We start from the raw sequence: 13252 nt of genomic DNA on the forward strand, positions 1-13252 counted from the left end.
TTAAAATAGTGTAATAAAATCTCTTATCCACCTAAATGAATTACAATATGAAAACCTAGTTTCTTATAATAATAATTGAACAAAATGTTTATATAAAATACTTGAAAAATAATATTTGATTATTCTAGATTGTGTGTTGACAAGTTGTGGTGTTTTATGTATTTTTGGTCACTTATTTGTTTCAACTTCTTGAAAAATGATATTTATTTTTTAAAAAAAAATTGAAAATACCACATTGGTTGGGAGATTGCATATTTTTATTTATTTTTTAGTTTATGTAATGTTAAATATGAAAGCAATAGTCTTTCCTTCAACATTGTTATTTGGAATCCTTAAAAACATTCTTTTCACCGAGTAACCAAACTTGTTTTTATTTCCTTTGAAAACTAAGAGTACATTTGAGAGTGATTCTAGAAAGCGTTTCTAACATTTCTAACATTTGAATGATAAAAATTTTCAAGTATTAGAAATATTAAAAGCGTTTTCTAGAATTACTGTCAAACAGACTCTAAATAGAACATTTTTTTTTTAAAAAAAAAATGTTATTGAGTAAATTAACTATGGTTATTCATTTCATGCTTTCTTTAGTTCAATACTTTAATTGTAAGGCTCTATAGATGTTTTGACATTTTATTTCTTGGATACCATGTGTTTAATCTCTTGCATGAAACAAGACTCAGAAAGTCACTTCACATATAAAAGATAATTATGAGAGTTATTTCCTTATTCAACAGGATGATATAGAGACTTAGGGAAAAAAAAAACATCACTCCTATGCAATGATGAAAATATCGGTAATCACGGATATATCGGTATTTCGATTTTATTGATATATCGGAGATATATCGATAGATATTTTAACATAAAATATCGTAGACCTAAAATTGACTAAAAGTTATAAAAATATAAAATAAAACTTTTAGAAATGAAATTAAAAGTATAATAGACATTTTAAAGTTATTTTGTTGAATAAATTAATATATATATATATATATATATATATATATATATATATAATATTGTATGTGTCAATAAAAAATATAAATTTGATAAGTATATATTGATTATTAAATTATATCAAATATTATTTGATGATTATATTGTGATATTTGATTATAATATATTTCGGTGGATATTTTGACACAAAATATCCATAGACCTAAAATTGATCAAAACTTATAAAAATATAAAATAAAACTCTTAGAAATGAAATTAAAAGCATAATAGACATTTTAAAGTTATTTTTTTAATAAATTGATATATATATATATATATATATATATATATATATATATATATATATAATATTGTACATGTTAATAAAAAATATAAATTTGATAAGTGTACATTGATTATTAAATTATATAAAATATTATTTGATGATAATATTGTGATATGTGATTATAATATGTTTAATTTTAAAATCTATTTAATATTAAAATTATGATATATTATAAAATAAATGATGATAAATGTATAAATTTTTAATATATTAATAATATTAAAAACACTATGAATAAAATTATGATATATTTTTACTAATCAATTAAATGAAAAAATTTCATTCAATTATAAAATAGTTATAATTAATTTGTTATTTAAAGTGTTTTTTTTTAATATTTTATTTATATCTTAACTTTTGATATATATTTCTTTAGTGCATAGCATATATCTAAGGGCAAGTTTGCCTTAGTGGAGCTGGGATACATGTTGAACCTTTTGTCGGGGTTCGAATACCCCCAACAACAACAAAAAAAAGCTTTTTTCGATTGAAATTGATGTAATTGCTTCTTGAGTTTTTTTTTTTTTTTTTTCTAATTTTAGTTTAGCTAAATCTTCATTTTGGGATAACTAGAAATTCCTCATAATCATTTTTTTTTAATTTTTAAATATAAATTACTATTGTAAAAGGAATTTAAAACAAATATGTTATACCATTTGAAAATGAAATATCAAATAATATCTTTGGGAGACCAAAAACAGTTTTTGATTCTTAACAAGGTATTTATCTTTTTATCTATTCATCTTTTATTTATTTTTTTACTTGTATTACATTGTAGTAGCACATAGTTTTTTTTTCCTTCATAGAAAAAAAAATTAAAATATATTTTTAAAAACAAAGGGGTTTTGTATAAGTAAATTGATAAAATTGAAGGAAATTAACAAGAAAAGTGTGCAAGAGAATTTACCATCTATAAATGTGCTTGGAATTTGGATTGAACATGGAAAAGAGTATGAATTATTCCATGAATCTTGAAAGAATAAATTTACATCCTCAATTATTCCATGGAAAAGAGTACTACTTGGTTTTGTATATGAATCTTGGAAGAATAAATTTACACACTTGATTTTTTTTTGGACTTTTTCCATATTGCTTTATCACGTGTGCACTTACTAGTAGTGGTAAAAAAGAGGAAGAATCATTTAAAATGTTTTCCACTAATCAGAATATTTAAAACAACATATTTATATCAATCAAAATTAAGTTTTTGATATCAACATATCACTTTTATCTGAATATAAAAAGTTGAATATTTCAATTTTTTATATTGAGTGACAAAACAAACACCACCTCTTATATTATTGTAGGGTGAGTGACATCGGTAAGACTCTTTGGTTAAAAAAATGTTGTACTTCATCCCCTTTTAACTACATAGAAATTTATGGCAAAAACACTCTTATATTTCAATGCAACAAAAATACAGGAGGAAAACCATATAGCAGATTTTTAATTCAGTGCTAAGCAAAAGAAATCCGACGAGGCAGGTGGGATCCACCCTATGTCTCATCAGAAATACGAATATAAAATGGGGTGTTTCATTGTAATGTTCAATTGGCAGAAACAGGGGGGTAGAGTTGATGCAATGGCGGACTCAACCATGATACCCACATTGTTGTTTTGTTTCTTTACGAATCTGCCGTCCCCTCTTCCCTCAAATACTATGCATTTTGACCATTCTCCTCTTCCTCTTCCTCTTCCTCCTCATTCCTCAACTCCATGTCTGGCTCTCACCAGGTCTCTACTCAACTCTGTGCTTCTTCTTCAAGTTCCAATATTATATACTGCTTTCTTCTTTTTATGTTTTTTGGTTTGCTTTTTTTTCCTACTTTCTTGGATAGTTTTTCTGTTTCTATAGTCTTCACAGATGAAAATGAGATGTGTTCTCTCGTTAATATTTGTGGGTTACTGGAATAAAAGCCTTTAATCCTAACTGCAGGCTCGTTCAACTAGAGTTCTTTTCTGGCCTTTGAACCGCCCTATTGACAATTGAGGCTTTTCTCTCCTACTGAAGTCCCCGAGTTGTTTTGTATATTGTTCTTAATTAGAGGAGGTTTCACACGAGGTGAAATGGTGAGGTGTGTGAAAGTTTGAGGTAAGATTGGAGCAAAACTGAGAGGCAAAAGGGGTATGAAAAACTCCCATGTCTAAGAATTTTGGAAAGTAGTCTTCAATTTTTCTTGGATTTGTTGTAAAAATGGTGCCTTCATGATGCTCTTTTATGAAACTATCATTAACCACTTCCTATATGGGTTCAAAGCGTGTGAACCTTGCCTTGGTAAGCCTCCCAGTCTAGCCTCTTAAATCAGGCCCATTTGTATTTGGTATTAGGAGGGTCAGCCCTACCATCAAGATGCATTAAGCCATATTCTTAAGTTAAAGCTCTGTCAAGGATGACGCTATGAGTGGATATACGAATTTACTTGGAATGCACCAAAATTTGTGGGTTCTTGAAATGCTTGGCCATCTAGTTGGAGTTGGGCATCATGCCATAGTACTGCAATACTTCAAAATGGGAGGAGGTATGGAGATGGCAATATAGTGTATGAATGCAGAGGTGAAAACTCTCTGATCAAAAAAGAAAGAAAAAAATGCAGAGGTAAAAACCCTTGGTGGCATTTTTCCATGGTCTGAAACTATATGCTTGCTAAGGTTGTGGAGTATGACTAAACAGATTCCATGATATTGTCTCATTGAGAAAAATTTTAAACATAAATGCTGCACAGAAACTTTCAGTAATTAAATATTTGGGAAACACTACAAAAAGGGGCACTTATGGGATTACCAAGATCTCTCTCTTCAGTTCTTGCATCTTCCAAGCACATTCCTCACCTATTTGTGGGCCCTGCATATGGGTGTTCTTCAAAATCCCAATGCCAAAATGCCTCTGAGGGTTAGAGGTTTGCACTCTTTTAGCAAGACCGGTCTTGTTCTTTAATTTCACTAATGATCATTGGTTTATGTGAGGGCAGCTCACACTAAGCACGTGAAGACAGACTCTTTGTAGCCATACTTTAAATATGATATGCAATTTGTATTGGAGAGCACGGTGTGGGTTAATGGTAGCTTCTGTTGTTTTGATTAATTCCATTAAGTTAGTTTTTCTTCTTACGGTCCATCAACTTATGAATCTTATTCCCTTGATATATGCAAACAAAGCATCTCTGTTACAAGCCTTGATAGACAAGCTTTTCCATTAAGTTAGTATTTCAATTCAGTTTGCATTAAAGAGCAACTTAAAAGCATAAATGCGAAGTATTTTTTGTCCTTGATTTCCATATATTTATCAGCATGATAACTTTAATAGTGTTGATATTATGTAGAGTTAAACATATCTTTTAGTTGCCATCAGTTTATTTTTGCCTTATCATCATGGTTTGGTAGGTTGTATTTTTTATTTTAATTCTGTTTTTTTTTTTTTTTTTTTTTTTTCTTTCTAGGAACCGTATATCCGTAAACAACTTAGAAAAGGTGGTGCTACCTTGATGGACCGGTATTCTAACTTTGGATTTCATGGAAGTGTTACCAGCCAAAAAATTTCCAGGGCAAGTTCAGATGCTGGTGACTCAGGACCAAGATCAATTGTTTCAGATATATCTGAAAAGGTTGTAGACAAGTCCTCAGAGGATGTAGTCTCAGATAGTCTTGTTGAACCTTCTGGTCAATCCTTATCAGGGAAGAAATCAAAATTACCCAGAAAAACTTCATTTGCATTTCCAATTATTAAGTCTGATCTGAATGTTGACTTGGATGAAGGAGATGATACAGTGGAAACCAGCTTGACTGCTCATGAAACAGATGTAGATTGCTATACTTATTCTGATACTGCAAGGCCCACAATTGAAAGATCCTATAGTGTGAATAAAAGGAAATCAAGTCTTTCTAAAATTCCACTTCCACAGTCTGCAGCATCGTTTTATATTGGGGACTCACCACTCATGGAAGTTGTGGAATCATGTGAGAGCATTTACAGGCTGAATTCGTATTTGAAAGCTAGTAGAGATGAAGTCAATGCTGGTGTTCCAGGCAGGTTTTTACATGCTGTGATGGGGCAAGATTTCTCAGGTAACTCACTTTGTTGAACTCTTAGATTACCAGATCTGAGCCTAGATCTCTTTTCTTCATCTCTTCTTTGACCTCCCTCTTTCACTTTTAAGCATTTATGCAGCATGTGTTCAGCATTGTGTTTGTGAACATGCAATGAATTCTTTAGATGTTATCTGCTACCTAATAGAAATTCATTATTCATGACAAAATGTGTGGAAGAATTTAGAACTCTCTATTTGATTTCCTCCCCAAAGTAACTGATGCTTAATATAAAAGTGGTAAAAATCTACTGATCAGATGGTTGGAATCGCTAGATTTTGTTCATATACCAAGTAAATCCAGGTATTGATTCATTAGTTCTGAAAGGTTGTGGGCTAACCTTACAACTGAAATAGATTTTGGAATAGTAAACCTTCAGGAATGCTTCCCCCAACCATTAAAGGAAAGGCTCAATGAAGGGAAGGAGTTAGTCACTGCCCAGGTGATCAGATTCCAAACTGATTGAGATCCCACTTTCTGTTGGCAGTGGAGTTATGAGACTCCAAAATCCAGGGAGATGTTCTTGAAGACATGGTGAGTTCTAAGCTACACCCTTCTCTGCTACCAAATCATAGACTGTCCAGAGAAGACCAAAAGTTCTCCTCCTTCTCTTGGGACAAGTCTTTCTACAGGGTGTTTCTTTCCTTGGTCGGTCTTTCTTTCTTCTGTTTTATGCTATAGGGTTGACTAATGATCTTCACATCTGAAGTAAGACTGGACTACAGTCCACCCTCACTCCAGATGCAAAGAATGGCTAAGCAAACTCTTAAGGCACCAGTCTTTGTTAAAAGTTTTAAACCCTGCTTTGATGTAATTTCATTGTGTTAGAAATTGAATCTATCTATCGTTTTATTTGGTGTTATTTAGTTTTTGAAATTTCATCACACTACTATAAATTTTGCATACTCCAAGCTCTGTAAAGTTTGCTGGATTTCTTGAAAATTTCATGGAGGAACCTTCAATATTCTTAAATATTTCTTCAAATTAGAAGAATTCTTTGGTATGAAAAGAAAACGATTACAAAACTTTACCCCCTTATCTCCATTTTCATTTTGAGGTTGTGTCCTTAATTTCATGATACATTCATATTTGGTCCTTTTTTTTCATTTTTATTTTGTGCTTTTGTTTGTGTTTTTGTTTTTTTTTTTTTTTTTCCCTTTTTTTCTCTTCCTTAGTTGAAGAGATGGCAATATGTTATGAGTATTTGTTTATTTTTATTTTGTGTGTGTGTATGCTACGAGTGTTTGTTAATTTTTTTTTTTTTTTTTTGCTTCATTTGGAGAGATGGTAGTATGCTATGAGTGTTTGTTAATGTTTTTTTTTTTTTTTTGATCAGTAAGTGAGATTTGTATTAAGAAGCATAAAAAAGGACGCACCAAAGCACACACAATGTATACAACGACAGCCAAAAAGCGCCAAAAAAAGGAAGAGAAAACAAAAAACTACTTTCTCCCTCAAAACGACCCAACCAATCAATGAAATCTATTATGGACATCAATCTTTCACCTATAAACTGTTTGGTCTAAGTTATCAAGTTACACAAAAACAAGTATTTCGGCCTTTGAATTGAGAGTTCCACATTCTCAAAAGATCTTCTATTTCTCTCTTTCCAAATAGTCCAGAAAAGGCATAAAGGAGCCGCCCTCCAAACTTTTTTCCGTTTTCTTCCAACAAAGGAATCATGCTAACCTAGTAGAGTCTTTCTAACTGTGGACTGCATCACCCAATAACTCTGAAGAGAAAGAATATAAGCTCCCACAACACCCTTGCCTTGTCACATTGCAAAAGGACGTGGTCAATTGACTCCTCATGAGACAAACATAGGAAACAACGGTTGGCCAAAGACCAACCCCTCATTTGAAGTTGATCAAGAGTCAAAGCTTTTCCCCAAGCCGCCTCCCAAGCAAAAAAGCTCACCTTAGGAAGAACCCATGCATTCCACACAACACTAGAAGTGAATTGCACTACCCTTCCTGTCTCTAGGCTAGCATAAAGAGATTTAATAGAAAAAATCCCACTCTTCGAATCAACCCAACACACTTTATCCTCATTATCCTCTTCTACCACTTTATCTTGAAGCCTTGCCAAAAAACGTTTCACAATAGCAATCTCCCAATCATTTAGAGGCCTTGGGAAGTTAGGATTCCACCCCCCTTATTTGAATGTTGCCACAACTCTACCACCCAAGCATCTTTAGAGTTAGAAAGGACAAATAAAGAGGGAAATGAAACATTTAATGACTCATCCCTGCTCTGGTTATCTTTCCAAAACTTTATCCTTTTTCCATTTTCCACCAAAAAGGATAATTTACCGCTAACTAAATCCCACAACTTCCTTTAGTCTTCCATAACCCAACACCATAGCCTCCTCTCACTTCCTTAGAGCACCAACCCCCTTCCAAATCCCCATATTTACCACTAATGATGTGTCTCCAAAAGGCCTCCCTTTCTGAAGCAAATCGCCAAATCCACTTACAAAGGAAGGCCTTGTTAAGCGAGTGAAGGTGCCTAACACCTAGGCCCCTCCTCCTTCTGTCAGAGCAAACGGTATCCCACTTCACTAGATGAGACTTACTATCTAAGGTCCCATCTTCCCAAAGGAAGTCCCTTTGAATTTTTTCCAATCTTAACCGCATAATCCTCGGTATTTGGAAAAGAGACAAAAAGTAGATTGACATACTAGATAACGTATTTCTAATCAACATTAGTCTTCCCCCTTTGGAAATATATTGTCTTTTCCACAATGCCAATCTTTTGCGAAATCTTTCTTCCACCCCATCCCAAGCCATCAACGAATTATAAGGGACGCGTAGTGGGAGCCCCAAATAAGTGGTCAGGCGCTCCCACTTTACAAACCTAATACAAGGGCCAACTCATCTAGGTTCCCCGCTTTCCTCACCGGAATGAGCTCACTCTTAGTTAAATTAATTTTCAGACCCGAAATAGCTCCAAACCACATGAGCAACTAGCTTAAGTAGGTCAATTGGGTATGGGAGGCCTCACAAAAGCTACCATCTTTTCTAAAAGGTTAAATTGTTAGCAATGGTATGTGGGACTTGTAATTGAGAGGCCAAGCTCTGATATGATTTTAGACTAGAAATTTTCCTAAAAGCTTAAGTTGTTAGGTTAAGAGCTAAAAATGTATATCAGGTTGATACCCTCCCTCACTTGCGACCTTATACCTTGTGGAATTCTGGGTTTAGAGCCCTCTTTTATAGGGTAATTTGAGGAAATCATGGGTTGTAGCCTATTTTAGTTAAGTTTTTATTTGTTTAAAGAAAGAGATTACGATAATATCTCCAGCCTTTATTTCCTACCTTATTGGGATTGTTTTTCCCACTATTTAGCTGCTAAAATCAAGGAGATTTATTGACAATCTGCTGTCATATTTCTTATACAAGATCCTTTGTAATCAGCTGGATTTTTAGAATGAATTGAATAGAGTTTTCTCCTCATTCTACATGGTATTGAAGTCTCCTCTGAACCATAATAATGCTGGATGATTAAGTATGACACGACCACTGATAAGATGAGTTCCACCTCCAATCAAGAAGTTATCTCCAACAACAATGGCGGATCAGAAATCTTTATTCTTCCCATTACAAGGGATAAACTAAATGAACACAATTTTCTTGTGGAACAACAAAGGATATATGGGATGCAGCAAAAGAAACCTACTCCGACAATGAAAATACTGCTGAACTCTTTGAGATAAAGAATATTCTACATGATCTACGACAAGGGGAACACTCAGTCACTCAATACTTCAATACCCTCACCCGCCACTAGCAACAACTGGATATGTTTGAAGAATTAGAGTGGGAATGTCCTGTAGACTGTAATAAATACAAGAAAATTGTTGAAAAAGAAAGGATCTTCAAGTTTCTGTTAGGTCTCAATAAAAACTTGGATGCAGTGAGGGGAAGAATCCTTGGAATTAAGCCTTTGCCATCATCCAAGAAGCATTCTCTGAGGTTTGAAGGGAGGAAAGCAGGAAGAAGGTCATGATGGGAAATCAAAGAATCCCTACCGCCATTGAGAGTTCAACACTTGTCTCTCACAGAGTAAATTTTTCAAGCAACGACAATTGAACTTGTACAGGCAGGCCTTGGTGTGATCATTGTTGTAAACCAGGACATACCAAAGACACTTGTTGGAAGTTACATGGTAAGCCTGCTGATTGGAAACCAATAAGATCACCACTTGAACGTAAAAGCTGTGGCTTCATGACTATAGGAGACAATCGTGCAACTTTTGAGGCAACTCTATTCAGCAAAGAGCAAATGAATCTCCTTTAAAAATTGTTCAGCCAATCTCAACCAAGTCCTATTATTGGAACCGGTTCAATAGCACCAAAAGATAACTTTCTAAGTGCTCTAAGCATCAAAACTGAGAAATCATGTTCATGGATAATCAACTTTGGTGCTTCTGATCACACGACTGAAAATGCTACTTTGTTTCACATTTACAACCCCTATTCTGAAAAGTATGAGGTTCGAATTGCTGATGGATCTTTATCCATAGTGGTTGGTATAAATTCCATTGTTATCTCAAAGAACCTGACCTTGAGATCTGTTCTTTTGTTTCTAAATCCGACTTGTAACTTTTTATCCATTAATAAAATAACAAGGGACCTTAATTGTATTACTATGTTTTTTCCCACATATTGTGAATTTCAAGAATTAGACTCGGGGATGACGATTGACAATGTAAAGGAGTGTGTGGGACTCTACATTCTCAGAGTTGATGACTCCCTTGAAGAACAAACTCAAAATGCAAGTTGTGTTTCCACTCCTGCCTTAGTAAGCCAGTTCAACAGGGATTCTATCTTAGTTGTTGGTTCTAATAATGATGGTGCAATCATGTTATGGCACTATAGATTGGGTCACCCTAGTTTTTTGTATTCGGAAAAGTTGTTTCCTTCATTATACAATGATAAAAATCTGAAGTTTTTCAGTGTGAGAATTGTCAATTTTCCAAACATGTTCGAAATACTTATCCAAATCAGCCATACAAGCGTCTCATCCCATCTTAGTCATTCACAATGATATTTAGGGGCCATCTAGGGTAAATAATGTTTCCGGGGCTAGATGGTTTGCGTCTTTTGTTGGTGATCACACTTGAACTACTTGGATGTTCCTCATGAAAGAAACATCCGAAGTTGGTCCAATCTTCCAGAACTTCAACTTTATGCTCTAAACACAATTCCCAACACAAATTCAAGTCCTTAGAACTAACAATGCCAAAGAATGCTTTCATTCTATCCTCAGGGAGTACCTATTGGATGATGGTATAGTTCATCATAGTTCTTATGTAGGCACCCCACAACAAAATGGAGTCGTTGAAAGAAAAAATAGACACCTCCTTGAAGTTGCTAGGTCCTTTAAGTTCACAACACATGTGCCAAAATATTTCTAGGGGGAAGTTGTTCTTATTGCTTCATATCTTATCAATAGGATGCCATCTAGAGTCCAAAGTTTTCAAACCCCTTGCCAAACCCTTATCTAGGCCTATCTTCACACTCAGATCATCTCCTCTTTGCCCTTAAAAGCATTTGGCTGCATTGCATTTGTTCATGTTTACCAACAACACGAGTAAACTAGATCCTAAAGTCATAAAGCATTTATTTCTTGGTTATTCGCCCCATTAAAAAGGTTATAAATGTTATTCATCTGTCACTGGTAAATTCTACAATTTTATGGATGTAACCTTTTTTGAAAATCAACCATTCTACCACAAAACTAATTTTCAGGGAGAGAACTCAATCACACAAGAATATTTGTTTTGGTTAAATGAGGATATTGTTTGGTCTAATCCTATTACCTTGTTCACACCAATTTCTCCTCAAAATATCTAGTTTGAACCCATTCACAACACAGATTCCCAAACCAACACACAACCTGCAAATGATAAAGAGTTATGTGTTTATTCAAGAAAATAGAAAGCCCAAGAGAAGATAGGATACACTCCCCGACCAAAACCAAGCATCCAACCCGAGTTTAGACAATCTTGATTCCCTCCTAGGTAATAAAGCTCATGAATTCTTTTATCAATAAAAATTATCTTCTGATAAAAAAAAAATACAGTTCATAAATCTTTTTTTGATGATTTTCCTAGTAATGATCTTAATATTCCTATCGCCTAGAGGAAAGGTGCTAGATTGTGTACTTAACATTTGATTTCCAAGTTTGTATCTTATGGAAATTTATCCTTGGGTTACCGTGCCTTTGTTACTAATCTCTCTAATATAGAAATTCCAAATAATATATTGGAAGCTCTTAAAAAATCAGAATGGAGGGCATCGATTAGAGATGTAAATGGATCTTTGTGGAAGAATGTAATTAGGAAAGATTGTAGTTATTCTAGAATAGGGTAAAAAAAATGTCGTATATTAATTGAATAAGGGAAACATGCTTCCTTTTATAGATAAGTTACAATAAATCAAACTAAATCTACAACTATACACCTAGATTTCAAGGAACAAAATAAAATCTATAAATTTAAAATATACAAAAACTTATCCCTAAAAAATTGTAACAACCAAATCGGAATTTCTTTGATTTGGTTGAGATTCTCAACACTCCCCCTCAAGCTAGCTTGAAGCTGTCATTCATGGCCAGCTTGCTTACTAAATCATCAAACTGCTTCTTTAGCAATCCCTTAGTGAGTATATTTGCAACTTGTTCAACCGTAGGTATATAGGGCATAACAATCAATCCATTTTCCAGTTTCTCCTTGATAAAATGTTTATCAACCTTGACATGTTTAGTTCTATCATGGAGTACTGGATTATATGCAATGACAATGACAACTTTATTATCAAAAAAGACCTTCATAGGTAAAGGGCTAGCAGCCTTAAGTTCTTCAAGTAATTGTTTAGTCCACAAAACTTCATAAATGTCATGGGCTATTGCTCTAAGCTCAGCTTCAGCACTACTTCTAGTCACAACATTCTGTTTTTTTTTTTTTTTTGATAGGAAACGACAAAGATATCTATTGATAGAAAAAAAAAGTACAAGAGAAGGATGAGGAATCCTCCCACCAAAGAAAAGTTAAACTACAAGAATACAAAAACAAGAATCTGCAATGTAAAAACAAACAATCTCTCTAGGTTAGACCAACCCGTTGGAGTTACACACTGTTAGCCAATCTAGTTGTAACACATTAAGGGGAATCCCCTTAAAAACCATGACACAAAAAGCCCAAAGAGAAGCAAGGAAGTGAATAGAATCCCAAAGATTCTCTTAATTCTTGCTTTATCCTCAAATATCCTCGCATTTCTTTTCCGCCACACAACCCAAATTAAAGCAATACACGCGCAGCTTGCCACAAAACTATCCCTCTCTTAGATGATCCAAAACCCTTACAGTTGATGGACATCATGTCGGAGATGCTCCTTGGGGGAACCCAAACCATCTTGGCTAACTGAAATAATTTGTGTCACAACCCCATCGTCAAAGAACAATGTAGGAAAAGATGATTTGTTGATTCACCATGCTTCATGCACAACTTACAAATGTCAAGACTAAGAGCTTTGTAGGGTCTTCTCAATTGTAGCAAGTCATTAGTATTTACCTTCTTATGTGCCACTAACCAGACAAAGGACTTGACTTTGAAAGGGACTTGAGAATTCCAAATGAACTTAGGAGGGAAAACTGGAGAAGAACCAGAAAATTGGGACAAGGCTAGAAAGAAAGACTTAACTGTAAAAAGCCTTGAAGAAGATAAAGATGAAGATCTCGCATCTGAAACTGATGGTGATAGATGCAAACAATCAAGTGACTGTATGAGACATTCTAAATCTTCTATCTCAAAATCGGAAATGTTATAACGGAAATTAAAGTTCCAAGAGAAGGGGTGAGTAGAACCGAGAATTGAAGATATAAGA

General features: G+C 33.9%; 1 protein-coding gene across 1 annotated transcript in view; it reads left to right on the forward strand.

Annotated features, from left to right (window-relative positions):
- The first annotated feature begins 2854 nt into the window (after positions 1 to 2854).
- LOC100854333 (uncharacterized) overlaps positions 2855 to 13252 on the forward strand; it is a 48916-nt gene continuing 38518 nt past the window's right edge. The window contains exons 1-2 of the mRNA XM_010657566.3: positions 2855 to 3016; positions 4720 to 5344. Of these exons, the coding sequence (XP_010655868.2) occupies positions 2999 to 3016; positions 4720 to 5344 (643 nt within the window). The 5' untranslated portion in view covers positions 2855 to 2998. The remainder of the gene's footprint in view (positions 3017 to 4719; positions 5345 to 13252) is intronic.

This window comes from Vitis vinifera, chromosome 10, assembly GCF_030704535.1.
Source record: "Vitis vinifera cultivar Pinot Noir 40024 chromosome 10, ASM3070453v1".
NCBI classification, from domain to species: domain Eukaryota; kingdom Viridiplantae; phylum Streptophyta; class Magnoliopsida; order Vitales; family Vitaceae; genus Vitis; species Vitis vinifera.